The 26,168-nt window shown below is 49.0% G+C and overlaps 1 protein-coding gene across 1 annotated transcript in view; it reads left to right on the top strand.

The window, feature by feature from the left end:
• LRRC38 (leucine rich repeat containing 38) overlaps positions 1-25,165 on the top strand; it is a 45,241-nt gene extending 20,076 nt beyond the window's left edge. Inside the window, exon 2 of the mRNA XM_039474183.2 lies at positions 20,316-25,165. Within this exon, the coding sequence (XP_039330117.1) occupies positions 20,316-20,569 (254 nt within the window). The 3' untranslated portion in view covers positions 20,570-25,165. The remainder of the gene's footprint in view (positions 1-20,315) is intronic.
• Positions 25,166-26,168: the final 1,003 nt, after the last annotated feature.

The raw sequence follows: 26,168 nt of genomic DNA, 5'->3' as shown, positions 1-26,168 counted from the left end.
CTGCGTATGTCACCAGCTCATTGTCATTCATTCCTTTGTGAATATTTGTCATCCTTCTGCTCCGTGCTCCAGAGAGACTGGCTTCAGGATCTTTGTCCCTTCTGTGACTCTTCTCACTATGTTTTCTTTTCTTTTTTTTTTTTTTTGAGACAGAGACTTGCTCTGTTGCCAGGCTGGAGTGCAGTGGTGCAATCTCGGCTCACTGCAACCTCTACCTCCCAGGATCAAGCGATACTCTTGCCTCAGTCTCCCCAGTAGCTGAGACTACAGGTGCACGCCACCATGCCTGGCTAATTTTTTTTTTTTTTTTTAAGTAGAGATGAAGTTTCACCATGTTGGCCAGGATGGTCTTGATCTCCTGACTTTGTGATCCGCCCACCTTGGCCTCCCAAAGTGCTAGGATCATAGGCATGAGCCACTGTGCCCAGCCCTGTGACCCTTCTGTGGTCTCAAACATCATATCAGAAACTTGTATCCCCACCCTCTTGTGTCCATAGCTCCTGCTTTAGGCTGAGAGCCAAACTTAGCTTCCCCACCTCAGAACCTGGCCTCTTAGGGGCTGAACCAAAGGTGACCTGAACATATTAGCAGAAACCAGAGCAGACCAAACACCTAAACGCCTGCCGAAAGCAAACTCAACTCCAGCTGCTGAGAACGTAGCAAGGCTGACCAAGGCTCTGCTTTTGTCACTGCAGTCAATCAGTGTTACCACTCAAAGGACCCAGTTCCTCAGGCTCGCACTGAGCCACAGATGTGTCTCGATGAGGAACTGCTGAGGGTGGGCGGGACTGAGGGCTCGGACACCTGGCTCCCAGGCTTGGCTCTGCCACTGACTCCCTGGGTGGCCTAGGGATATGTGTGAGTTTCTTATTGCTGGAATAAGCTGCTACAGTGTAGGAGCTTAAAATGACACAAATCTTTTATCTTCCGGTTCTGGAGGTCAGGTGTCCAAAATGCATTCTATACGCTAAGATCACATCGTCTGTCCTTTTGCCTGTCCAGCTTAGAGGCGGCCCCGCACTCCCTGGCTCTCGGGCACCACCTCTGATTGCATCGCCATATCTCTTTCTTCCACTCTGACCCGACTGCCACCCTTTTATAAGGACCCTTGTGATTATATCAGGCCTGCCTGCAAATCCAGGATAATCTCCCCATCTCAAGAATCTTAATCTAATCACATCGGCAAAGCCCCTTCTGCCTTACAAGGCAGCATATTCACAGATTCTGAGGATTAGCATGTGGGTGACTTAGGGGGTCAGTCTTGATCTCCTCCAGGGAAGTAACCTCACTTCTGTGTCCCCACCTGTGACAGTAGAGGGTCACATAGTGGCGAGGTCTCCTCCACCTGTGTGGGCTCATTTCTCATGAACCCTCCCCTTGCCCACCCCAAAGGCCCCCACCCTGAGGTCACTTCCCCGAACCACAACTCTGGCCCTGGTAACAGCAGTTCCTGCAGTACCGAGCCCTGCCGAAAACCACTGCGTGCAGAAACTGGCTGCTGGGAACCTGGGTCTACCCTGGCCCCTGCTGCTAGAAAAGTTACAAATACAGCCAGGCGAGGTGGCTCACCCCTGTAACCCTAGCACTTTGGGAGGCCAAGGTGGGAGGATCATGAGGTCAGGAGATTGAGACCATCCTGGCTAACATGGTGAAACGCCATCTCTACTAAAAATACAAAAAAAATTAGCTGGGCATGGTGGTGCATGCCTGTAGTCCCAGCTACTTGGGAGGCTGAGGCAGGAGAATCACTTGAATCTGGGAGGCAGAGGTTGCAGTGAGCCGAGATCACCGCTACACTATAGCCTGGGAGACAGAGCAAGACTGTCTAAAAAAAAAAAAAAAAACAGAAAAGAAAAATTACAAAAAAAAAACACACACAAAAAAACAGCAACTTGATTTCTGACTTGCCAGGAAAATCAGAATTACTTTTTTTTTTTTTTTTTTTTTTTTGAGACAGAGTTTTGCTCTTGTTGCCCAGGCTGGAGTGCAATGGCGCGATCTCGGCTCACCGCAACCTCCGCCTCCTGGATTCAGGCAATTCTCCTGCCTCAGCCTCCTGAGTAGCTGAGATTACAAGCGCGTGCCACCATGCCCAGCTAATTTTTTGTGTTTTTAGTAGAGACGGGGTTTCACCATGTTGACCAGGATGGTCTCGATCTCTTGACCTCGTGATCCACTCGCCTCAGCCTCCCAAAGTGCTGGGATTACAGGCGTGAGCCACCGCGCCCGGCCAGAATTACTTTTATTGGTAAATTGTGTTGAAGCTATTTGAAGCATAGAGGACACTTTGTGAGCTGAGGATGAGATGCCTGCATTCACAGGAAGATGTCCCTGGAATAACTGTCACACACAGCACAGAGATAGAGGGGGAATCCCCATACCAGGGAGAGCATGGCCTCCAGGGAACTCCCAAGAGAGGGAGGCCTCACATGGTCAGAGGTTAGGACTGGGTCAGAGGAGAGAGAGGAGTGGCAGAGCAGAGATGCTTCACATCTGTCACAATATTTTATAAACACTACCTTACGTGAATGCTACCTTATGTCGGCTTGCTGCATGTTGAAATCTCTGAGGTCTACAGAGATGCCAGTCAAATAGGTCCTGGGTAAGAGAAGGATTCGTAGAGTTTCAGGGCTGAGTCATGTATGCTTTTTAAAAGTTCTTTTTTTGGCCGGGCGCGGTGGCTCAAGCCTGTAATCCCAGCACTTTGGGAGGCTGAGGCGGGTGGATCACGAGGTCAAGAGATCGAGACCTTCCTTGTCAACATGGTGAAACCCCGTCTCTACTAAAAAATACAAAAAATTAGCTGGGCATGGTGGCACGTGCCTGTAATCCCAGCTACTCAGGAGGCTGAGGCAGGAGAATTGCCTGAACCCAGGAGGCGGAGGTTGCGGTGAGCAGAGATCGTGCCATTGCACTTCAGCCTGGGTAACAAGAGTGAAACTCCGTCTCAAAAAAAAAAAAAAAAAAAGTTCTTTTTTTGGATTATTATGCAGCCTTAAAAAGTAAGGGGATTCTGACATGCACTAAAACATGAAGGAAGCTTGGGGATATTATAGCAAGTGAAATTGTCAAAGGACAAATATTGTATGATTTCACTTGTATGCAGTACCTGGAGTAGTCAAACTCATAGAAAGTAGAGGCTAGGAGTGGTGGCTCACACCTGTAATCCCAGCGCTCTGGGAGACCAAGGCAGGTGGATCACCTGAGGTCAGGAGTTCGAGGCTAGCCTAACCAAGATGGAGAAACTCCGTCTCTACTAAAAATACAAAAAAATAGCTGAGCGTGGTGGTTCTTGCCTCGTTCATGCCACGTATGGTTCTCCTACCTCACACTTGGGAGGCTGAGATAGGAGAATTGCTTGAACCTGAGAGGTAAAGGTTGCAGTGAGCTGAGATTGTACCATTGCACTCCAGCCTGGGCAACAAGAGCGAACCTGGGAGGTAGAGGTTGAACCCAGGGGTGTAGAGATGGCAGTGAGCTGAGATTGCACCATTGCACTCCAGCCTGGGCAACAAGAGTGAAACTGTCTCAATTCAAAAAGAAAGAAAATAGAATAATATTTGCCTGGGCCTGTGAGGAAGGGGAATGGAGAGTTAGTATTTAATGAGGACAGAGTTTCAGTCTGGGGACATGGAAGGAGTTCTGGAGGTAGATGGTGGTGATGGTCGCACAACAGTGTGCATGTAACTGATGCTTCCTTCCCAAGGGTATAATTTTCTATGAGGCTGGTCACAGTGGCTCACACCTGTAATCCCAGTACTTTGGGGGCTGAGGTAAGCAGATCACTTGAGGTCAGGAGTTCAAGACCAGCCTGGCCAACATGGTGAAACTCCGTCTCTATTAAAAATACAAAAATTAGCCAGGTAGGGTGGCAGGTGCCTGTAATTCCAGTTACTCAGGAGGCTGAGGTGGGAGAATTGCTTGAACCTGAGAGGTGGAAGTTACGGTGAGCTGAGGTCACGCTACTGCACGCAGCCTGGGCAACAGAGCAAGACTCTGTCTCCAAAAAAGAAAAAAAAAAAAAATTCTATGATCATTCTCTGTTCCTTTCTTACCAGGGGAAGGACAGGTTACTAAAATCACACGAAGGGCCAGTTTTCTCTGCTTATGTGTGCGACTGATGTCAGTGTTTTAAGGTGAGGGGCGGGAGTCAGGCTAGCTTGTGGGATTTGGACACAGGTCACACCCCTGGTGCAGGGTCCTCATTACTGCACTGCCCCTTCTACAGGACACACTCTGTGGAGCCAGGACAAGCCAGATGAGCCCTTGACCCAATGCTGCGGCTGCAGCTTCCTCTTAGCAAAATCAGCTTATTACTTAATCAGACGAAGTGTCTGTGCAGTGGAGACCCGAGTTTAATTGGGAATTTTCCCTTTTGCAGCTGTCAATATTTAATGAAAGTGGTGTGGAGAACACAGGTCAGCACTATCAGAAATTAGAGCTGGTGTTCCTGGCACCCCTGTCACCAGGAGAAGAGCAAGCCCTGCAGTGCCGTCTCAGCTGCCTCCTTACAAATAACGTTTCTCTTTGCGGCACGAAGTAGCTGGAGCAGTGACCATAGCCACATGCAGTTTCCCCAGACGCTCAGGGTGTATTAAGAACCTGGTGCCGGGCCGGGTGCGGTGGCTCACGCCTGTAATCCCAGCACTTTGGGAGGCTGAGGCGGGTAGATCACGAGGTCAAGAGATCGAGACCATCCTGGTCAACATGGTGAAACCCCGTCTCTACTAAAAATACAAAAAATTAGCTGGGCATGGTGGCGCATGCCTGTAATCCCAGCTACTCAGGAGTCTGAGGCAGGAGAATTGCCTGAACCCAGGAGGCGGAGGTTGTGGTGAGCCGAGATCGTGCCATTGCACTCCAGCCTGGGTAACAAGAGCGAAACTCCGTCTCAAAAAAAAAAAAAAAAAGCACCTGGTGCCTGGGAAGAGCACTAAACAGGGAGTCAGCGTCTGGGCACGATGGCTCATATCTGTAATCCCAACACTTTGGGAGGCCAAGGCAGGCAGATCACAAGGTCAGGAGATCGAGACCATCCTAGCTAACTCAGTGAAACCCTATCTCTACTAAAAAATACAAAAAATTAGCTGGCATGTTGGCACGTGCCTGTAGTCCCAGCTACTTGAGAGGCTGATGCAGGAGAATTACTTGAATCCAGGAGGTGGAGGTTGCAGTGAGCTGAGATCATGCCGCTGCCCTCCAGCCTGGCGACAAGAGCAAGACTCAGTCAAAAAAAAAATAATAATAAAATAAAAAAAGGCTGGAGGCGGAGTCAGGAAAAGACCTGGGTTCCAGTCCAGATCCCAAGTGAGCTTAGACAAATGGCCTAACTTCTCTGGGCCTCTCAGCTGTAAACTAAGAAAGAGGGGTGGGAAGGGAGGAGAAGTGAGAGGTGTCAAAGGTAGCTTCAGATCCTCTATGATGCTGTGAAACCAAGCCTGGCTGTGGGTGTGAAAGGCCAAAAAGCTGCTTTTATTTCCTGGGCCTTTGGGATTGGAGTTCCTGGAAGGCAGGGACAGGTGTTTTCCCAGCATAGGCTGGGCTCTCTTAGCCAGGGAGGGGAAGGCAGAAGAGTGATGGGGAGTAGTCGGCTCTTGCCAGGAGCAGAGGGACTGATACCCAGTGGTCCCTGGAGAACCTTCTATGTTGGTCCTTCCTCTAGGCATGGGAGGAAAAGCTTGCCTTCCCCAGACATTGTAGCTGCAGTAATGGCTGAAGGAATTTTATTGTGTAGATGAGCCATGATTTACTTACTCAATAAGGAAACTTGTTACTTCAACAAGTTAAAGGTTGTAGAAATCGGTGGGGTTGTGTGGGCTGGATCCACCCTCCTTCTCCCCAGTCCCCCCTTCTCACTATAGCCTCTCACCTTGGGAAGACTTGCAAAGCTCATGTCACAGCTCCAGCGCAAGCAATTCACAGAAGGAGACATCCAGGTTTCCAGCGAGCACACGATACAACATTCGGCTGTCCTGCGAGTCAGATAAATGCAAACGAAATCAACAGTATACTCATTCATGGCTTATCAGATTGATAAAGGTGAAAGAGTGACAACATCCAGGATTGGCACAAGTTCAAGGACTCACCCACAACCTTCAACTTGTGAGAATGTATCTTAGGGAAAGAACGCAGAATGTGTGCAAGGCTGTCGTAGCAGCATTGCTTCTAGGAGAGAAAACAGGAAACGCCCTGGGGTTGGGTAAGTAAATCATGGCTCATCCGCAGAATAAAATACCCTGCAGCCGTTAAAAGTGATATATTTGTTGAATAGAAAGACGTTCCTAGTATAGTTATCTGACAGAGTGGTGGAGAACGTTTCTGCTTGGTAGATTTATACACACACACACACACACACACACACAGAGAGAGAGAGAGAGAAAGAGAGAGAGAGAGAGAGAGAGAAAGAAAGAAACTATCTAGAAAGGTATGAGCCAAATGTTAACTGTGATTTTTTAAAATTCCCCCTTTGACAGAGTGGTGGAGTACATTTCTGCTTGGTAAACTTATGCACACATGCGTGCGTGCGCGCACACACACAAAACAATCTGGAAAGGTATAAGCCAAGTGTTAACTGTGTTTTTAATTCCCCCTTCTTTTTTATTATTTTTATTGTCTGAGTATATATGTGAGCTTTGCCTAATAAGTGGAATTAGGAAAACAGAACCATATTTTTTATGACAAAAAGTGCTTACCGGAGCCTGCTGTTAATCTCAGTTATGCAGTTCCCAGGAGGCCAGGTCAGGGAAAGGCCCTAGCGAGCCTCTGGCTGCAGGCCTGTTTGTCGGCAAGGGGCCAGTCCGGTGCAAGAAATTAATCTCAATCTACCATCCGCTGTGTCACCGTCTATTTCTGGAGAATGGCAGCTCTTCACCCTCTCCAGCTCAGGTGTCAGCTGCTGGGGAGAAGTCATCAGGCAAGGGGCGAGGGCCTGGACAGGGGGTGACAGGCAGGCCACTGAGCCGCCCTCTGCAAGGGAGATGCCTATCTCTTCTGAGTGTGCCCCAGAAGAGAAGGAAGCCGTGGTTACAAGGGGAGGGTGTGTGGACCCTGTTCTGCCTAGGCCAGAATGAGACCGAGCCCCTTTTGGTTTCAGTGGGTTGGAGGTAGACCCATCACGAGACAAAAGGTAGGAAGCCACCTTCCCACCAGTTGAGCCTGCCCATTGTGGGGAGGTGCCTGCCTCACTCCCACTCCCTCCCGAAACCCTCGTACCATCAAGCGTGTGGTTTTATAGAACAACAGGACCCACTTAAATGATCCGTGGCTGTGGGACAAAGGCTGACAGTTAGGACAGGAGCCCAACTCGTTCTTGAATTCCATTGTCCTATAATTCATCGGTTGGGTGTCTTGAACGTAATCAGTGGAAGCCAATCTGACTAACGTAGGCAGGGAAGGAATTTGTGGCAGGGATGCCAGATAGTTCACAGCATTGAAGAGAAGCCTGGAGAAGCAGGCTCGGAAGAGAATGGGGCATCTCTGCAGGTGCAGCATGCAGAACCAATGGGTGGTTTCTCCAGGGTGGGGCTGCTGGCTGGATTGAATGGGTTTCAGTCTATTTGGTCAGTCCACCCTAGACTCAATGTCCTGGCACAGACAGACTCTCAGTGTGGGTTGGGTACTGACCCCTATGCCAGGAGAGGGTGACACATTTTAAGAAAGTTGGGCCAGGTGCAGCGGCTCATGCCTGTAATCCCAGGACTTTAAGAGGTTGAAACAGATGAATCACTTGAGTTCAGGCGTTCGAGATCAGCCTGGGCAGCATGGCAACATCTCACCTCTACTAAAAATACAAAAATGGCCGGGTGTGGTGGCTCAAGTCTATAATCCCAGCACTTTAAAAGGCCGAGGTGGGCGAATCACAAGGTCAGGAGTTTGAGACCAGGCTGACCAACATGGTGAAACCCCATCTCTACTGAAAATACAAAAATTTAGCTGGGTGTAGTGGTGGGTGCCTGTAATCCCAGCTACTCAGGAGGCTGAGGCAGGAGAATTGCTTGAACCCAGGAGGCAGAGGTTGCAGTGAGCTGAGATCACACCATTATACTCCAGCCTGGGCAACACAGCAAGACTGTCTCATAAATAAATAAGTACAAATACAAAAATTAGCTGGGCTTGGTGGCACGCACCTGTAGCCCCAGTTACTTGAGAGGCTGAGGTGGGAAGATTGGTTGAACCCAGAAGGTGGAGGTTGCGATAATCAAGACCATGCCACTGCATTCCAGCCTGGGAGATAGAGTGAGACCCTGTCTCAAAATAGAAAAAAAAAGTTGCACCAAGACATATTTAATGGATGAGAGATGATTGCCCCAAAAGAAGCCGGGGAGTGGCCTCAGGAGAGATGAAGGAGGAGAAGCCGGAGGACCACAGGTGACTGAAATACAGGATACCAACAGTGGGTGGAACTGCATCCCCTGAAAAGGCCTGTCCAGGTCCTAAGCCTTGGAGCCTAACAATGTGACCTGTTAGAAAAGGAGTCTTTGCAAATGTAAGTGAAGGATCTGGAGAAGAGGTCATCCTGTACTGAGGGTCGGACTGCCCTAAATTCAACCGCAGACGTCCTTGTAAGGGAAAGGCAGAGGGAGGCTAACAAGACAGAGACACAGAGCGGAGGCCGTGTGGAAACCGAGGGTGAGGCTGCAGTGAGGCAGCCACACGCCAAGGAATGTCAAGAACCACCGAAGAGTTCAAGACCAGCCTGGCCAACGTGGTGAAACCCCGTCCCTACTAAAAATACAAAAAGTAGCTGGGCATAGTGGCATATGCCTGTAATCCCAGTTACTTGGGAGGCTGAGACAGGAGAATCTCTTGAACCCAGAGGCAGAGGTTGCAGTGAGCCAAGATCACACCACTGTACTCCAGCCTGGGGGACAGAGCAATACTCCAACTCAAAACAGCGAAGAAGGAAAAAAAAAAAAAAAGAACCACCAGAAGCTGGAGGAGGCCAGGAAGGATTCTTCCCAGAACCTTCAGAGGAGGTGTCAGCCTGGCTGACACCTTGATTTCAGATTTCTGGCCTCCATAACTATGAGCGAATAAATTTGTTTTAAGCCCCTCAGGGCGCGGTGGCTCAGGCCTGTAATCTCAGTACTTTGGGAGGCTGAGGTGGGCGGATCATCAGGTCAGGAGTTCAAGACCAGCCTGGCCAATATGGTGAAACCCTGTCTCTACTAAAAATATAAAAAATCAGCTGGGCATGGTGGTGCACACCTGTAATCCCAGCCACTTGGGAGGCTGAGGCAGGAGAATTCCTTGATCCCTGGAGGCAGAGGTTTCAGTGGGCTGAGATCAAGCCACTGCACTCCAGCCTGAGCGACAGAGTGAGGCCGTCTCAAAAAAAAAAAAAAAAAAAGCCCCTCAGCTTGCAGTAATTTGTAACAGCAGCCCTAAAAAGCAAACACAGCATGCAGCCTCCCTAAAATGGCCTTTTAGCGCTCTTTGTCCTGAGTACTCCAGGCTCAGGCCACCAATGGAGGCAGCCTTGTTATACCCGAGTGAGTTTAAAACAGAAGCACCACGCTCTGAGTTCGTTGAGAGTCCGTCGTTAATGGCTGGCATCGGAGAGTCAGCTAAAGCTCAAACCTCTCGGCCCAGAACAAAGGGCGGTAACATTTTTATACCAGTTTAGGGTCGGGGGTGGCAAGCAGATTCTTACAGAAGCAGAAGGAACAGGTTAGGGGAAGGCGGGTCGTGCCTAACAAAAAATTCTATTTAAAGTTGTTTTTTACTCAGGATGTGGGGTAAGCAGTCGCACAGTTGCGGGTACAGGATGTATGGGCCAGCGGGCCCTGTTTCTCAGACAATTGGTCACAAAGATGCCAGGTGTCTCAGACCACAAGCTCTTGGAACAGAATGCCCTTCATAGCTCAGGGTGGGCAACATAGCTCAGGGTGGGCAAAATGGAGTTAGCAGGATTGTTCAAAATGTATTAATCACAGCCAAGCTAGGGTATTTCAACCTGGGCCCCAAACCAGGTTGACAAGACATCGTGCAGCTTTGGCTTAATTATCCACCCCTCTGAGTCTTCATTTCCTGGCAATAACTTGTGCATGCATTCTGAAGGCAGCAGGGAAGGGTATTGGCTAAGTGCATGGGCACTAGGGTGAGACCACCGGATTCCAGCTCGTGGCCCTTCTGTTCTTGGCTGGATAACCTCAAGCAGGTAACATAACTGTTCAGTTTGCTTATCTGCGAACCGGGATCATCCCAGCACCAGCCGCTGAGTTTGTTCGTGGATTAAGGGAGTATGTGTCATGTAGAGTGCCAGGAAGGGTATCTGCATGTGGAGAGGCTGCAAGAGAGGTTGGCCGATGCATCGCCACTACCTGTTTCCAAAGATCAAGGAGAATTTCCACCTCCCAAGAGGGAAAAGCATGGAAATGTACACAGCTTCTCCCTCCTCCAGAGAGGTGCAGATTACCTGCTGGTGAGTTTGGGGGAAAGAGCTTTTGTCCTGGAAGGCAGGGGCCTGTGCCGGTCCAGCACCATCAGCCACTGGGGATCCATCTGTCTGTTAGGGGAGCTGATTTCAGAACCCCTTTGTGGCCACACATCTAAGCCACATTCTCTGATCCTGTCTTTATTCATACGTTGATTCAAAAATATCGTTGGCAAGTGCTGGTACTAGGAATACAGCAACAGAGAAGGGTCACGTCTGGACAAACAAACGCTGGACTTCACGTAGCTGGCATGGGGGTGGGGAGGAGCAGGGAAGCAGAAAATAAACACCTGGGGAGATGGAGGTGGACGTGGGGCTGGGGAAGAGCAGCTGCTTTGGATGAAGGCAGGGAGGCCTCTCTCAGAAGGTGACTGCCTAGAGCAGGCATCCCCAAACTTTTTACACAGGGAGCCAGTTCACCGTCCCTCAGACCGTTGGAGGGCTGCCACATACTGTGCTCCTCTCACTGACCACCAATGAAAGAGGTGCCCCTTCCTGAAGTGCGGTGGGGGGCTGGATAAATGGCCTCAGGGGGCCGCATGCGGCCTGCGGGCCGTAGTTTGGGGACGCCTGGCCTAGAGTCACTGGAAGAAAGGGAAGGAGCTAGCTGGGCAGAGCAGGCCGGTGCAGAGGCCCTGAGGGTGGCCTGCACTGGGGTGTTTGAGGAATTGCAAGCAAGGCAGGTGGAGGGGTTTAGCTGGGGTGCTACGGATTGTGGATTTCATTTTAAGAGAGATGGGGAGCATGGAGGGGTGCTGAGCATGAGAATGACTACAGGTACTTAATAATAAATCTCTCTCTACACACATACTCTCTCTGTCTCTGTCTCTGTCTCTGTCTCTCTTTCTCTTTTTCTCTCTGTCGGTTCTATTTCTCTGGAGCACCCTAATACGGGCACCCTCCTCATATATCTGGAGTCAGACGCAGGCTCAGTCCGAAACTTCGAAAATCTGAACAATGCGAACTGCAGGGTTCCCAAGCACATGCGTGGCCAGGTACTGTGGTGAGAGCTTTGCAGATATTCCCTGGTTTCGTGCTCACAGCGTCATCTCGAGGTGGTGCTCAGGGTGGCTGGGCCTGGCCCGGTCACACAGGCACCAGGTGGTGGAGCGCCCCAGTGAGCCAAGATCATGTCACTGCACTCCAGCCTGGGCAACTGAGTGAGACTCTGTTTCAAAATTAAATAACTAATAAAAAAATTTTTTTAAAGACATGGTGCCTGGAAGGGGGCCTGTTTGGAGGTGCCGGACCAGGCTCCTGCAGCCCTGGGTCTCCCTGCCTGGGAGGGTGGGAGGCACGATGCAGTGTCCAAGCTCCGGAGCCGGACCAACTGGGAGTCTCCCTGCTGCGTGGCCCCGAGCAAGTCACTTGCACTCTCTGTGCCTCCGATTGGTCAGCTGTAAGATGGGGATAATTATAGCGGCCTTCCGGTCGGGTTGGCCTGAGGAATAAACAAGCCTCGGACGTTTTGTGAAGCTCCTCGTATGCCAGGCACACACCAGGTGCCGTGAAGTGTTGGCTTTCCTTTGCTATTCTTAACTTGGACAGCTGACGGGACGGGTCGGGAGAATAACATTCCAAAGTCAAGTAGGAGCATTGCAGGGATCCCAGCCTCACCTCCACGTGCTTCGGGCCAGCCATCCTTCCACTGCCCTGCTGATCCGGCCCCCAGAGCCCCCCTGTGGGCTTGCTCTTGACCTCTCTTCTGGGGCTTTGCACTTTCTGCTTTGAGTATCCCCATGTGTGCCTGTGTCCCGCTGCCTCTCCTATAAGGCCTAAGCTCTATAAGGCCAGGGCCTCCCTCTGTCTCTCTCTCTCTCTCTCTCTCTCTCTCTCTCTCTCTCTCTCTCTCTGCCTCCCTCCCTTTCTTCCTCCCTCCCATCCTCCCTCCCTTCCCTTTGTATCCTGCAGGGCACGTAGCAAAAAGCCTCGCCTGTTTTGCTTAATGCATGAATTAAAGGAAGCCATTTAATAACTAAATGTCTATTTATTGACTAAAAATAGGCCTGTCTTAGAAGGTTACTTTCTTAGTCTTCTCAGGCTACCATAATGAAACACCGTAGACAGGTGGCTTAACCAGCAGCAGGCATTTCCTCACAGTTATAGAGGCTGGAAATCCAAGATCGGTGCCAGCGGGGCTTGGTTGTGGAGAGGGCCCTCTTCGTGGCTTGCGGACAGGTGCCTTCCTGCTGGGTCCTCACGTGGCAGAGAGAGAGAGAGAGAGTGAGAGACAGAGACAGACTGGGGGAGCTCTCTGGTGTCTCTTCTTATAGGAACTCTAATCCCTGGCTGGACGTGGTGGCTCGCACCTGTAGTCAGAGCACTTTGGGAGGCAGGTGGGTGGATCACTTGAGGTCAAGAGTTTGAGACCAGCATGGCCAACTTGGTGAAACCCATCCCGACTAAAAATACAAAAACAATTAGCTGGGAATTGTGGTGCACACTTGTAATCCCAGCTACTCAGGAGGCTGAGGCAGGAGAATCGCTCGAATCCAGGAAGCGGAGGTTGCAGTGAGTCGATAGCACGCCACTGGAGGGGAAAAAAACAAAACAAAACAAAAAAACCACAACACTAATGCCATCAGGAGGGCCATACCCTAATTACCTAATCTCATCTAACCTTAACTGCCTCCCAGAGGCCTCCCTTCCAAATACCATCACACTGGTGCTAGGGCTTCTCATACGCATTTTGGGGATCTAAACGTTTGGTCCATAATAGCCTCCTAATGGTTGGGCATGGTGGCTCGTGCCCTTAATCTCAGAGCTTTGGAAAGCTGAGTTGGGAGGACTGCTTGAAGACAGCAGTTCAAGACCGACCTGGGTGTATTAGCCTGTTCTCACGCTGCTAATAAAGACATACCTGAGACTGGGTCATTTATAAAAGAAAGAGGTTTAATGGACTCACAATTGCACATGGTTGGGGAAGCCCCACAGTCATGGTGGAAGGTGAATGAGGAGCAAACTCATGTCTCACACGGTGGCAGGCAAGAGAGCATGTAGAGGGGAACTCCCATTGATAAAACCATCATGGTAGTGAGACATATTCACTACCAGGAGAGCAGGAGGGGGAAAACCAGCAACCCCATGATTCAGTTACCTCCACCTGGCCCTACCTTAACAGTTGGGGATTATTACAATTCAAGGTGAGATTTGGGTAAGGACACAGCCAAACCATATCACTGGGCAACATAGTGAGACCCTATCTTTACCAAAAAAATGTAAAAGTCTACAGAATAGCTACATACTTATACAGAATAGCATTTCAGCCTAAAGCAGTGATCCTCAACTGAGGTGACTGTCCTCGCCACCCAAGAGACAGGTGGCAGTGTCTGGAGACAGTTTCTTTCTTTCTTTTCGAGATGGAGTTTTGCTCTTGTTGCCCAGGCTGGAGTGAAATGGCATGATCTCGGCTCACTGCAGCCTCCACCTCCTGGGTTCAAGCAATTCTCATGCCTCAGCCTCCTGAGTAGCTGGGATTACAAGTGTCTGCTACCATTCTGGCTGATTTTTTGTATTTTTAGTAGAGACAGGGTTTTGTCATGTTGGCCAGGCTGGTCTCGAATTCCTGGCCTCAGGTGATCTACCCGCCTCGGCCTGCCAAAGTGCTGGGATTACAGGTGTGGCCCGCCACGCTGGCCTGGAGACAGTTTTGATTGTCACACTGGGTGGGGGTTGCTGCTGGCATCTGGCGGGTGGAGGCCAGGGATGCTACTAAACGTCCTACAGGGCACAGAACAGCCCCTATGTCAAAAAATGATCCTGTCCCAAGTGTCAGTAATGGCCAAGTTGAGAAACCCTGGTCTAAACAAGGGTCCTCTAGGGGAGACGAGGGGACCCTGGAGTCAGACTCTGCCAAGTCCAGCGTTGTGCTGTTGGTTTCACAGCCTCTGCGGACAGCTTTTATAGCAATACCCTCAGCCTTATGCCAGGCCCTGTCTGCCTGGAAGACTCTTTGTCCAGCTCTGCTTATTTCTCTGCCCTTTGTGAGGTATGCACGCCCATCAAGTCACTGTATCTTATCATGAAAGCCCCACTAAGCGCTGCCATTCAAAGTCCCCACCCCGGTGTGCTTGTGTGCACCGTTTTTCAAACAAGCCCATTTCTTCTAGCCACAGAGAAAGGTGAGGTGACATTTTCTAAAATCATCACTTTGTAAAAATGCCAAGACGAATCTCAAGGCACAAAGAACGCTGTGGAAATCAGAATTGACTTGGGAAGTCATGGCTTGCAAAGGTTGGATTTAAACGGTGGGTGCCGTGGGCTTATGTGGCCAGGTTGTGACTGTTTTCCAGTTGCTACTGCTTCCCGAAGATGAGGATTTCTAGAAAGTTTCTCTAGCTAAATAATGATCTGTCACTAGTTTGGAGGCTGCAAATAATCTGCTGGCTTTAGAAACTGTCTGTGCTTGACACAGTCTGTTGGTGTCCGTCTTATTTATTTTCATAACGTTTTTGGCTGGGGTGGGCTGTTAAGAGGAGGCAAGTTGGCCGGGCGCGGTGGCTCAAGCCTGTAATCCCAGCACTTTGGGAGGCCGAGGTGGGTGGATCACGAGGTAGAGAGATCGAGACCATCCTGGTCAACATGGTGAAACCCCGTCTCTACTAAAAATACAAAAAACTAGCTGGGTGTGGTGGCGCGTGCCTGTAATCCCAGCTACTTAGGAGGCTGAGGCAGGAGAATTGCCTGAGCCCAGGAGGCGGAGGTTGCGGTGAGCCGAGATCGCGCCATTGCACTCCAGCCTGGGTAACAAGAGCGAAACTCCGTCTCAAAAAAAAAAAAAAAAGAGGAGGCAAGTTGATTGATGTTTTTCCATTTTTCCATTGAAGAAATCAGTCTGCAAAAGAAAATCCTAGTCTAACTTTGTTGTAAAGCTCTCCTGTTTTTTTTTTTTTTTGAGACAGAGTATCGCTCTTGTTACCCAGGCTGGAGTGCAATGGCGCGATCTCGGCTCACCGCATCTCCTGTTTTTCTTTTTTTTTTTTTTAAAAAAAGATAAAGTTCTCCTGCTTTATTCAAATGCATTTAAAATTCTCAGGAGGAGTAGACAGAAGTTTGGCCTCTTTAAGAAAAAGAAACAGCCAAAAATGGAAATCAAGTGTAAATTGGGGAAGCCTGCAGAGCGCTGGTCCAGCTAATTCCTTCCATACATAAAGCAGACACTGACTCCTCCGGGAAAGGAAGGAGTGCGGTCTGGTTGCTAGGCAACGGTTCCCCTGGGGCAGAAGCATCGATGGGTTGGCTGTAGACTACATAAAAGATGGGGCAGGACAGAAGGAAGGAGGATGCTCAGACACTATTCCTCCATCTTCTGTTTCTGAGATGGAGAAAAAAGATACACAAAACCCCTCAGGGTGGTTGCAGGATTGCTGTGTAATTGGCAGGGCTGCTTTTTGCAGGACAGAAGCCAGCTAATTAGCGAGGTGTGAAGAAATCATTTCAACTTTCACATAATGATGGAAATGGTTTAGGATCAGTTTTTTGAAACCCGGAATCACTAAAACAGAGAGCAGGTGAAGGTTATCCTGAGAGTTGAAAGAAGCCAGAGGTAAGCAGAGGCTGCAGGCAGTTGAGCTTCATGTCAAAATGGCATCCTCGAATCTCTCTGGCTATTCTCACTGGGAAAAGGGCACCTTGTTAATCAAAGGATAAGAGTAAGCCTCCACAGCCAAATGCCTAGGTTCAAATTCTGGCTTCATCACTGTGAAGCTGCATTGCCAAAGGCAAACTACGCAAATGCTCTGTGCTTCAGTTTTCTCATCCATAAAATGGGCGTAATAATAGTACTTACCTCATAAGATTGTTGTGAGTAAATACGTATGTAGCAGTTAGAACAAGGTCTGCCCATGGTAAGTATAACATGACTGTTAGTTACTACTACTTTATGTTTCTCTCCTCTTCCAGATCAGAAACAAAAGATCTGAGCTCTTTATGCATTCTAATATCATTCATTCTCTTGTAACTGAGGTTTGTAAAATCATGGTCATCATTTGAATTTGTACATGGTTTGTATTGTGTATCAGTCAGGATGATTATGCTCGGTAACGAACAGTCTTCAGCAGCTCTGTATCACACAGCTATTTCTTTGGTTCATGTCTAAGGAGGGCTGGTGATGGGGATAGGGGGTGGGGCTCTGTTAATAATATTTGTTCAGAGGCCTTAACTGTCAGGGGCCTCATCTCAACACATGCTTGTGTTTGTCACCTAAGCTGATGCCAAATTCTCCCATGCTCACTCAGCTACCCTGGCTACACTGTGTTCCCCAAATGCTGTGCTGTTTCTCAACTTTTTTTTTTTTTTTTTTTTTTTTTTGGACGCGGGGTCTCACTCTGCTGTCTGGGCTAGAGTGCAGTGGTGTGATCTTAGCCCCAGTCTTCCCAGGCCCAAGCTATTCCACCTCCTGAGTAACTTGAACTACAGCTGTATACCACCACACCTAGCTAATTTTTAAATTTTTTTGTAGAGACAAGATCTTGTTATATTGCCCAGGCTGGTCTCAAACTCCTGAGCTCAAGTGAGTCTCTCATCTTGGCTTCTCAAAGTGTTGGGATTATAGGCATGAGCCACTACACCTGGCCTCTTTCCCAGCTTCTCGTCTCTGACTGGAATGTTCTTCCCATGGCTAGTTTCATCTCATCCTTTTAACCTTAGCTGGAATAATACCTCCTGATCATCCCTTTTAAAGACAATTCTTTGTCCCAGACTTTCTTTATCATTCTATCCTGATGTTTCATCCTAAACATTTTATGTATGTCTTTTTTTTTTTTTTTTGAGACAGAGTCTTCCTCTGTCACCCAGGCTGGAGTGCAGTGGCATGGTCTCAACTCACTGCAATCTCCACCTCCCATGTTCAAGCAATTCTCCTGCCTCAGCCTCCTGAGTAGCTGGGATTACAGGCATGCACCACCATGTCCGGCTAATTTTTGTATTTTTAGTAGAGACAGCATTTCACCTTGTTAGTCAGGCTGACCTTGAACTCCTGACCTCATGAGCCACCTGCCTCAGCCTTCAAAAGTGCTGAAATTATAGGCGTGAGCCACCGCACCTGGCCATATATCTTGAACTATTCATTTGTTGTCTAAAATGGAAGCTGCATGAAGGCAGGGCCTTTGTTTTGTTTCCTGGTGTATCCCAAGGGCCTATAAATGGAAGATACTCAAAAGCATTTGCATAAATGAATGTCTACTCAAACTAGAATTTACACTCTCTGAGGGTGGGAGACTTAGTTACCTTATATATCACCAATTCCTTGGTCCAGGAGAAGTACTCACTACATTCTTTTTTTTTTTTTTTTTGAGATGGTGTCTTGCCCCATAGCCCCAGGCTAGAGTGCAGTGGCACTATGTCCGCTCACTTGACCGTCACCTCCTGAGTTCAAGTGATTCTCATGCCTCAGCCTCCCGAGTAGCTGGGGTTACAGTCATGCACCATCATGCCCAGCTAATTTTTGTATTTTTAGTAGAAACAGGGTTTCACCACGTTGGCCAGGCTGGTCCTGAACTCCTGACTTCAAGTGATCCGCCCACCTCAGCCTCCCAAAGTGCTGAGATTACAGGCGTGAGCCACCATGCCCGGCCAATACATTCTTATTAAATGAATAAATGAGCATATGGAGAGCCACCTCTTATGGTGCCCAGTTTCTCATATCTCAGACGAGTCTCCCTTTAGGGTCATATAAGTAGATGGAGGGTATAGAATCCACCTACCTGCAATTCTTAAAGCTGCCTTCTACCTCACTTGATGAGATTCCCCCAAAGCGGAAGTTCAATGATAAGGGAACTGTCGTTGGGAGGTGTTTCTAAAATGTTATGAACCCATTATGCTAGGACACCACCAGCTGACTGGCAGCTTCTGTCACTGTCATTTGATGGCAGCCACAGGAAGAAAGCATCAGTTTCCGGCGTCCGCACCGCCTGCACCCCTGGCGCTTCTCTTCTGGGATTTCTTCCCCTTTCTCTTCCTTTTGGAGACATAGTGGCTGCAGGAAAGGTCTCTGAGGCCAGATTGCTTGACTTGTAATCCAGGCTCCGCCACTTACTAGCTGTGCAGCTTTGGGCAAGTTACATTACCTCTCTGAGCCTGTTCCCCCATCTGTAAAATGGGGATGATAATGAAACCTACCCCTATAATGTGGTTGTAAAGATGAAATGAATCAATGTAGCCAAATGCTTAGAACAGTGCCCTGTGGTAAGTTCTACATAGCATTTATTTGTTACTGATCATAAGCACTTGCTCAGCACACACTCAGTTGTGGTCTTTGTCTAGGCTAAAGGGTTTGAAACGTCTTCATAAATTAGTCAAACACTTTTCAAGTAAAATTGGGAAGACAATCCTAATATACAAAACACAGTTTAAAAGGGCCCCTTTAAGGCTGGGCGCGGTGGCTCACACCTACAATTCCAGCACTTTGGGAGGCTGAAATGGGCAAATCACTTGAGGCCAAGACTTCGAGACCAGCCAGGCCAACATGGTGAAACTTCATCTCTACTAACAACACAAAAATGGGCTGGGTGTGGTGGTGCATGCCTGTCATCTCAGCTACGCGAGAATCACTTGAACCCAGGACATGGAGGTTGTAGTAAGCCATGATCGTGCCACCGCACTCCAGCCTGGGGATCAGAGCAAGACTCTGTCTCAGAAATAAATAAATTAATTCAATGAATAAATTTCTTAAAAATAAAAGGGCTCCTCTGGTCCTATTGAAAGTGAGTGTCCTAGAAGTTCTGAAACCCCTTCCCATCCTCCTCTGACAACTAGAAAATAAAGCTTCTCGAAGTGGGTCTCGAGATTCACAGCATCAGAATCACCTGGTTATTAAAAATGCTTATTAAACATGCAGAGTTTGGGGCTCCATCCCAGACCGACTGAATCAGATTCCCCATGGGTGATGCCTCAGAATCTGCATTTTAACAGTCTTTAGGTGATTCCTAAGCATGTGGAAGCTTTCTCCAAGCCTCCAAGTACCAAGTACCTGGTAGGCGACCTTTAGGTACGTCCTTCATGTTCTCCACTCCTGTCTAGGGAAAATCCTTTCAGGGTAGTGGGGTTCCTACAATGCCATGCTAACCCTCTTTTTATTTCCACTCAGAGGACAGTGAAGAGGAGGATAGTGTCTAACTTGGAAAATGGTACTACCACGTGGAGGGCCATCCACCAGCTGGCACTGAGCCATCCCACTGCATCTGCCCCAATATCCACTCCCTACTACTAGCTGGGTCTGGATTACGGTGGTCTACAGAGGTCCTGAACCTGAAATAGATTATGGTGCCCTTCTGTCCCCACACCCCTCCCTCCACCACCGAGTAATTCAAAATCAAAAGAGTACTAAACCTGGCCGGGCGCAGTGGCTCATGCCTGTAATCTCAGCACTTTGGGAGGCCGGGGTAGGTGGATCACCTGAGGTCAAGAGTTCGAGACCCACCTGCCCAACATGGCGAAACCCCATCTCTACTAAAAATACAAAACTTAACAAGGTGTGGTGGCACGTGCCTGTAATCCCAGCTACTTGGGAAGCTGAGGCAGGGGAATTACTTGGAGGCAGGAGAATTACTTGAAGCCAGGAGGCAGAAGTTGAAGGGAGCCGAGATCATACCATGGTACTCCAGCCTGGGAGACAGAGACTCCGTCTCTAAGTAAATAAATAAATAACCTGAAAATAGGTCAGTGAAGACCAGCACCTTCCAATTTTTCTCATGGTGATCACGCTAAGGCTTTCTTTGTTGTTGTTTTGAAGTTTAAATTCCATTGAAATTAGTCTTTTCCCCTTTTTATTTCTGGTAGGATGCCTGCACCCTGCTGGCTTTGTAAGCACCTGCCTTGTGAACTTTTAGGCAACCTTGAACTGCAGTCTAAACCTCTCTCTCCTCTGCCTGCCTCTTCTCAGGCCTTGATGAAATCCAGTGCTCCCTGCCCATGGAGAGCAGGAGGATATCCCTGCGCGAGCTGTCGGAGGCCAGCTTCAGCGAGTGTAGGTTCAGCCTGTCGCTCACAGACCTCTTCATCATCATCTTCTCCGGCGTGGCTGTGTCCATTGCGGCCATCATCTCCAGCTTCTTCCTGGCCACCATGGTGCAGTGCTTCCAGAGGTGTGCACCCAACAAAGATGCGGAGGATGAAGAGGAGGATGAGGATGACTGAGCCACCTCCTCCCTCCCACTCCTTCCTCTCCAGCACCGAACCGGAAGCCCTCTCCAAGCAGAGAGGAAAATGCTGAAAACGGAAAAGCACTGGCCACTGTCTGTGAATGGAACGAAGCCTGTTCCATATCTTGGCCCCTGGGTGCACCTGCTGGGACCATCAATCTCAGAGTTTAGAATCAGCAGAGCAGAGTAGCCCGGGAAAGATGGAGGGAATTCTTCCTGGAGCATAACCTGCCTCTCAGACTGAGGTGTGTGCTGTGGGAGAAGATGACCGAGTCAGTTTCATAGCTGATGGGTAAAAGCCTCCTCCAGGAGATACGAAGACTTGCAACTTTCAATGGGAAAGATGATTTTGTGCCGTTCTTTTTCTGACCTGTACCAGGAGATCATGAAGCATCTACCTTTTTCCCAAGAAGCAGCAACTCAACCAGTGGAGATTCAAATTCGGATCATTCACCACAAGAGTGAGAACTTTGCTCTTAATATAATGGGCCTCAGCGACCTTGGGATATGATATTATACTGAGAACTAATAAACTCGTGTGCAATAGACTCAATGTTGATGTGCCCCCCGAATTTCTATGTGGAAAGCTAATCCCCAGTGGGATGGTATTTGGAGGTGGTGCTTTTGGGAGGTGATTAGATGTAGCTGAGTTCATGAGGATGGGGCCCACATGATGGGATTAGTGCCCTCATGAAAGTTGGCCCCAGAGAGCTCCTTCACCCCTCTAACTCTTGAGGATGCAGCAAGAAATCAGCCACCTATGAATCAGAAACAGGCCCTCACCAGAACCCAACCACGCTGGCACCAAGATCTCAGGCTTCCAGCCTCCAGAATTGGGAGAAATAAATAAATATCTGTTGTTTGTAAGCCACTCCATCCCTGGTGTTCTGTTGTAGTGGTTGAAATGGACCAATGAAGAAGCTAAGAACTGGCCGAGGGTGTCTGTTAATTTTGGTAAGCTGGTTGGGAAAACTTTGAGTTGATGTGACTCAAAGCCTGATCTTTATCCTAAGAGAAAGCGACTTGCAGAGAAAGAATCAGTTGCTTTGTACGGTTGTGATGGTCTCTCTGCTCAGCGTCATTTTTCCTTCTGAAGTATAGAGAGGTGGTTCTCCGTCACCCGCTTCCTGAGTCCCTCCCCGGTTACTTTCTATGTCAGCACAGTGCTGGACTTGTCATCTCCAGAACTTTCGGTAAACGCCTGGAGGCCGGTATTCCAATCAGCATGTTGCACTGATGTTGCCCTGGATCAACAAAATGCTTCAAAACAAACAAACAGAAACAAAAAAACCCCTGGGACTTGGCCTCTGAAAAACTTCCATCAGTGGCCCTTTGGGTGTATGTGACGTTGCTTTTGTGCACAGGCTGTGACAGGCAGTGTTTTCCAGGATGTGGAATCCAGTACTTAGGTTCAGAGACGATATGAAACAAACAAGTCTTTCCCCCCACAGTGAGTTAATTAATACAAGATAGCCTGTGTTAGTGTTGGATGAGGCCCAGGGCTGCAACTCGGATGAGGCTCTCACACCAACTCTCGAGATGTTTTTGAGAATCGTTTCTCACGTTGTTTCCTGTCATATATTCCTGTTTTGTTCCTCCATTGCTCCCTTCCATCTTTGCTCCTATAAATAGCTGTTGAGTGCTTGCTAAGTGCCAGGTACTGGATCAGGCACGCAGATGTACATTGGCTAGGAAACACAGGTTCCCCGCTCTCTCTTGCATTATGTTCTGATGGGTAGAACCTAAAACAAACAGGGAAACAAAACTATCACTGCAAGTAGAGATGAGTATCATGAAGGAAATAAACAAAGTCCTTTGGCAGAGAGGCAGTGGGAGAAGGCACTCTGGGGGAGGAAGTGGGGTGTATTGGGGTTCTCCAGAGAAACAGAACCAGCAGCAGACAAAGGGATGTATTGTAAGGAATTGGCTCAGGAGATGATGGAGGCTGAGAAGTCCCATGATCTGCAGTTGGTGAGTTGGAGACAGGAGAGCTGATGATGTAGTCCCAGGCCAAGGGCAGGAGAAGACTCAGCTCAGCCATCAGGCAGAAAACCAGTGGCTTCTCCCTTCCTCCACCTTGTTGCAGTCAGGCCCTTCATGGATGAGATGAGGCCTGACACATTGGGGAGGGCCTCTGCTTTCCTCAGTGTACCTGTTCAAACGTTCATCGCATCCAAAAGCACACCCACGGACACACCTGGAAATAGTCTAACCAAATATCTGGGCACCCTGTGGCCCCGTCATGTAACTTTGACACAAAGTTAACCATCACATTGCAGAAGGCCTTTGATGGGGTGGCTTTCCGGCTGAGTCCTGCTTCCCTCTTCTCCCGCCTCCCAACCTGCTCGCTGCTTTCCTGCTCTCCCACTCTCTTCCTCCACCCTTCTTGTCTGCCCTCCAGCCTGGAGGAGGCTCTGGGTCACCCCTCCGCTCCCCAACATTGCAGTCTCCAGTGGAGGAGACCCCTGGCTCAGGAGGGCTACCTTCTCACAGAGACCCTGGGCCAGCGGAGAAGTGAGTGGCAGCCTGGATGACACAGCAAGACTCTGTCTCCAAAAAAAAAAAAAAAAAGGTGCAAATAAATGGGTTTCCACACCAGCTACCCCACAAACCTGAGATCTATGTAAGCATCCTTACAACTCTAGGTAACAGCTACTATTGTCCCAGCTTTGTAGATGAGGAAACTGAGGCTCAGAGAAAGTAGGTAGATTACAGGAAACAACTGAGGCAGAAAGATTTGTGGCTACTGGACTCCAAAGCCTATGCTCTTGATTCTGCTCATAGTTCATGTATATTACAGGCATTCTCTGTATGAGATGCTGGACCAAGCCCTTTAGGCAGATTCCCTCCTTTAAGCCACGCAAACTGTATGAGGCAGGTACCATTATCACCTACTCTTTATGACTTCATCACTTCCATTTTGCCATTGAGAGCTGGTTTGCGTCTGGAAGTAACTTGCTGGGGGGACGCAGCCTGTCAGTGATGGAGTGGGATTAGGCCACAGGTCCTCTGACCCCTGCATGCGTCGTCTCTCTTACCTACCTACATTCCCTTCTTAAGTCAGCAGGTGCAGACCTCACAAGGACAGCGTGGAGGGACACATTTCTTGAGGCTGCATGCTGAGCTCCTGGAAGAGCAGCCTGCAGTTGCTAAATGCACCCAGGATGACTTTATTTCAAGCCTCAAATCCAACATCCCAGATCCCCCCCATGAAAAGTCAATATCTTGTCTTACTGACTTGCCCTGAAGACCTTATGACGAGAGGATTCCAGCATCACAATCGAATTCATCAGTAATGAATGCTGTGATGACAGCGGGTAGCACTAGTACGGCTCTGGACCCGGGCAAGAGGGGCCCTATCTTGGGTCCAGTGCTTTGGGGGATCTGTTCCAGTCCTCCTCCAGCTATGCTCTTCCCCGGGGAGCAAGGAGTCTCTGGCCACCTGGAACATGTCCCCTTCTAGAACATTTTCTGGGTACTTGGAGCCCCAGATTTCTGGCAAAAATGATTCCAAGTTTGGATATGGGCACCTTCCCGGCATCCCTGCTTTCAGCCAGACTGAGTGGCCCCCAGGATGGTGGCGGGGGATGTGAATAGAGGTTGGATGCGCAGGGTGGGATGTCCACACAGGTACGCATAGACCCCTAAGGAGCAGGATGGAGCTGGGGATTGGCGATCAGCTCAGCTGTCCCCACAATGCCATATTCTGCAGCAGATTTCCAAGAATTTCATAATTTACCATATAAACCTGGTCTTCCAAGTCATTAAGAAGGTACTTTTGTCAAGGTAACTGGTTAGAACATTTTCCTTCGCAGTTTATCTGCAGGTGTGACTTGTAGATATTGAGAGATCAGTGTCTGGAGGGCATCTGCACCCTCATCGGGCTTCACAGATGTTACAGGTGACTCTGGGTTCCACGGCAGGGACCAAGAGGAGGCCACATGCTCTGGCTCTGGCCTTAGGATGCAGTAACAACACTTCAGCCTTGCAGTGTTGGTCCAAACTAGGCTTTATCCTGGAAGAGAGGCTAAGAAATGCATGTGCACAGACTGCTTTCCCTGGTGACAGAGAAAGGTTTGTAGGAAACGTCCATACTACTGTTGCCACAGCCTCCTCTCATCCTCCCCCTCCTCCCCAATGTCCCTAGAGGCTCCGATGGTCAAACTCAGAGGCACGAATCCTAAGTGCGTCAGCGGCTGGGGCAGGTGGTATTCCAACTCTATTCAATTTAACAGGACCCAGAGCACATTCAGGCTCTGAGTCTCATTAATATCCTGCCACCGCCCACTGAGCCAGCCACCAGCCCTGTGCCTTGGCCATAAACTCCTTTTTAGTGGCCTCTAGTGGCCTTGAGTGTTAAGTAATTTATTATTTGCAAAGTGGTCTATTCAAACACCTCTGTGGTGAAACCTACCCAAAGCAAACTCCTGTAGGTTTCATTTGCCTGCAATCCACAAGGTGTCTTTGTTCTTTAAGTCCTCAGGCCAGTAAACACACATGCAAACTTTACATTGTTTTTCCACGGAAAAGATTTTTTTTTTTTTTAAATAAAAAGACCACTGTTCTCTGCTGTTTGCAAATGCAATCTGTTTTTTATCAACACACTTTTCCAGGGTGAAAATGAGTTATTATAATTTGGCCTAGGAAAAAAAAATACAAGGTACTTTTAGTGTAAAACTTTGTACCCACATTCAGGACCAGTAATCATGAACTCATTCGCTCTCTGTAGTTCCACTGGAACCTGAGCTGGGAGTTGGGATTCTGAGCATCATTCAGAGTTTGACACTCAGCACAGAGCTCTCATCCCCATCTGAACCTCTGTTTGTGAATAATCACAGCAGGAAGCCATCGCCTGTTCACTGGTGTCCAATGGAGCCCTTCAGTGGACCGTCCCCTCGGTGCTCACAGCCCAGTGGCCTTGGACTTGCTATGGATCCTTTTAGGGCCACAGGCCCTCCTCTGGGAAACAGTCACCCTGACTTCTTGGGAGTCAGAGCACAGTGAGCTTAACAAGAGGGACTTCCCCGCAAACGTGGGCTCCTTTCTCTCCTCCTCCAGAATCCTGGTGGTGCCTCCTTGAGAATTCCCAGGTGCATGGAAGAGGACCCAGCATCAGCTCACAGAACCCAGAGCCAGCAGCCTGAAGACCTCAGTTCTCATTTTGACTGTTTCATAATTAGTCCCCAGGCCCCCCTGCTGTTGGCTTAATGACCCAGCTGCACCTCAGTGCTTGAGAATCTGCATAAATGTCAGAGGCAGCTTTTACACATGTGACCCACACGTCCCCAGAGTCCACTCACCTGGGCATCCAAAGGAGGCCACATGAATGTCCAGATTATGCTGTCCTGGTTGTCCCACTGCCTGAATGCAAGATTTCACCCTCCTGAAAGTGCTCCCTCCCATGCTCCAGCCTTCGGGCACTAAGGACTTCTGGGGATGAGGAGCCTTTCTCCAGCTTGAAGCCAAGCCTAACTCGTGATCATGGAGTGTCCAGGGTATCTGCTAAGGACTTACCATTACCCTGGCCACAGTGTGGCCTCACTGACCCTCTTGGGGGTTCTCTTCCTGAAGCTGTCCACCCCTGCCCAGGTGCG

Source organism: Saimiri boliviensis, chromosome 11, assembly GCF_048565385.1.
Source record: "Saimiri boliviensis isolate mSaiBol1 chromosome 11, mSaiBol1.pri, whole genome shotgun sequence".
Taxonomy (NCBI): Eukaryota; Metazoa; Chordata; class Mammalia; order Primates; family Cebidae; genus Saimiri; species Saimiri boliviensis.
The sequence above is the reverse complement of the archived record's forward strand: the minus strand, read 5'-3'. Positions and strand labels throughout refer to the sequence as shown.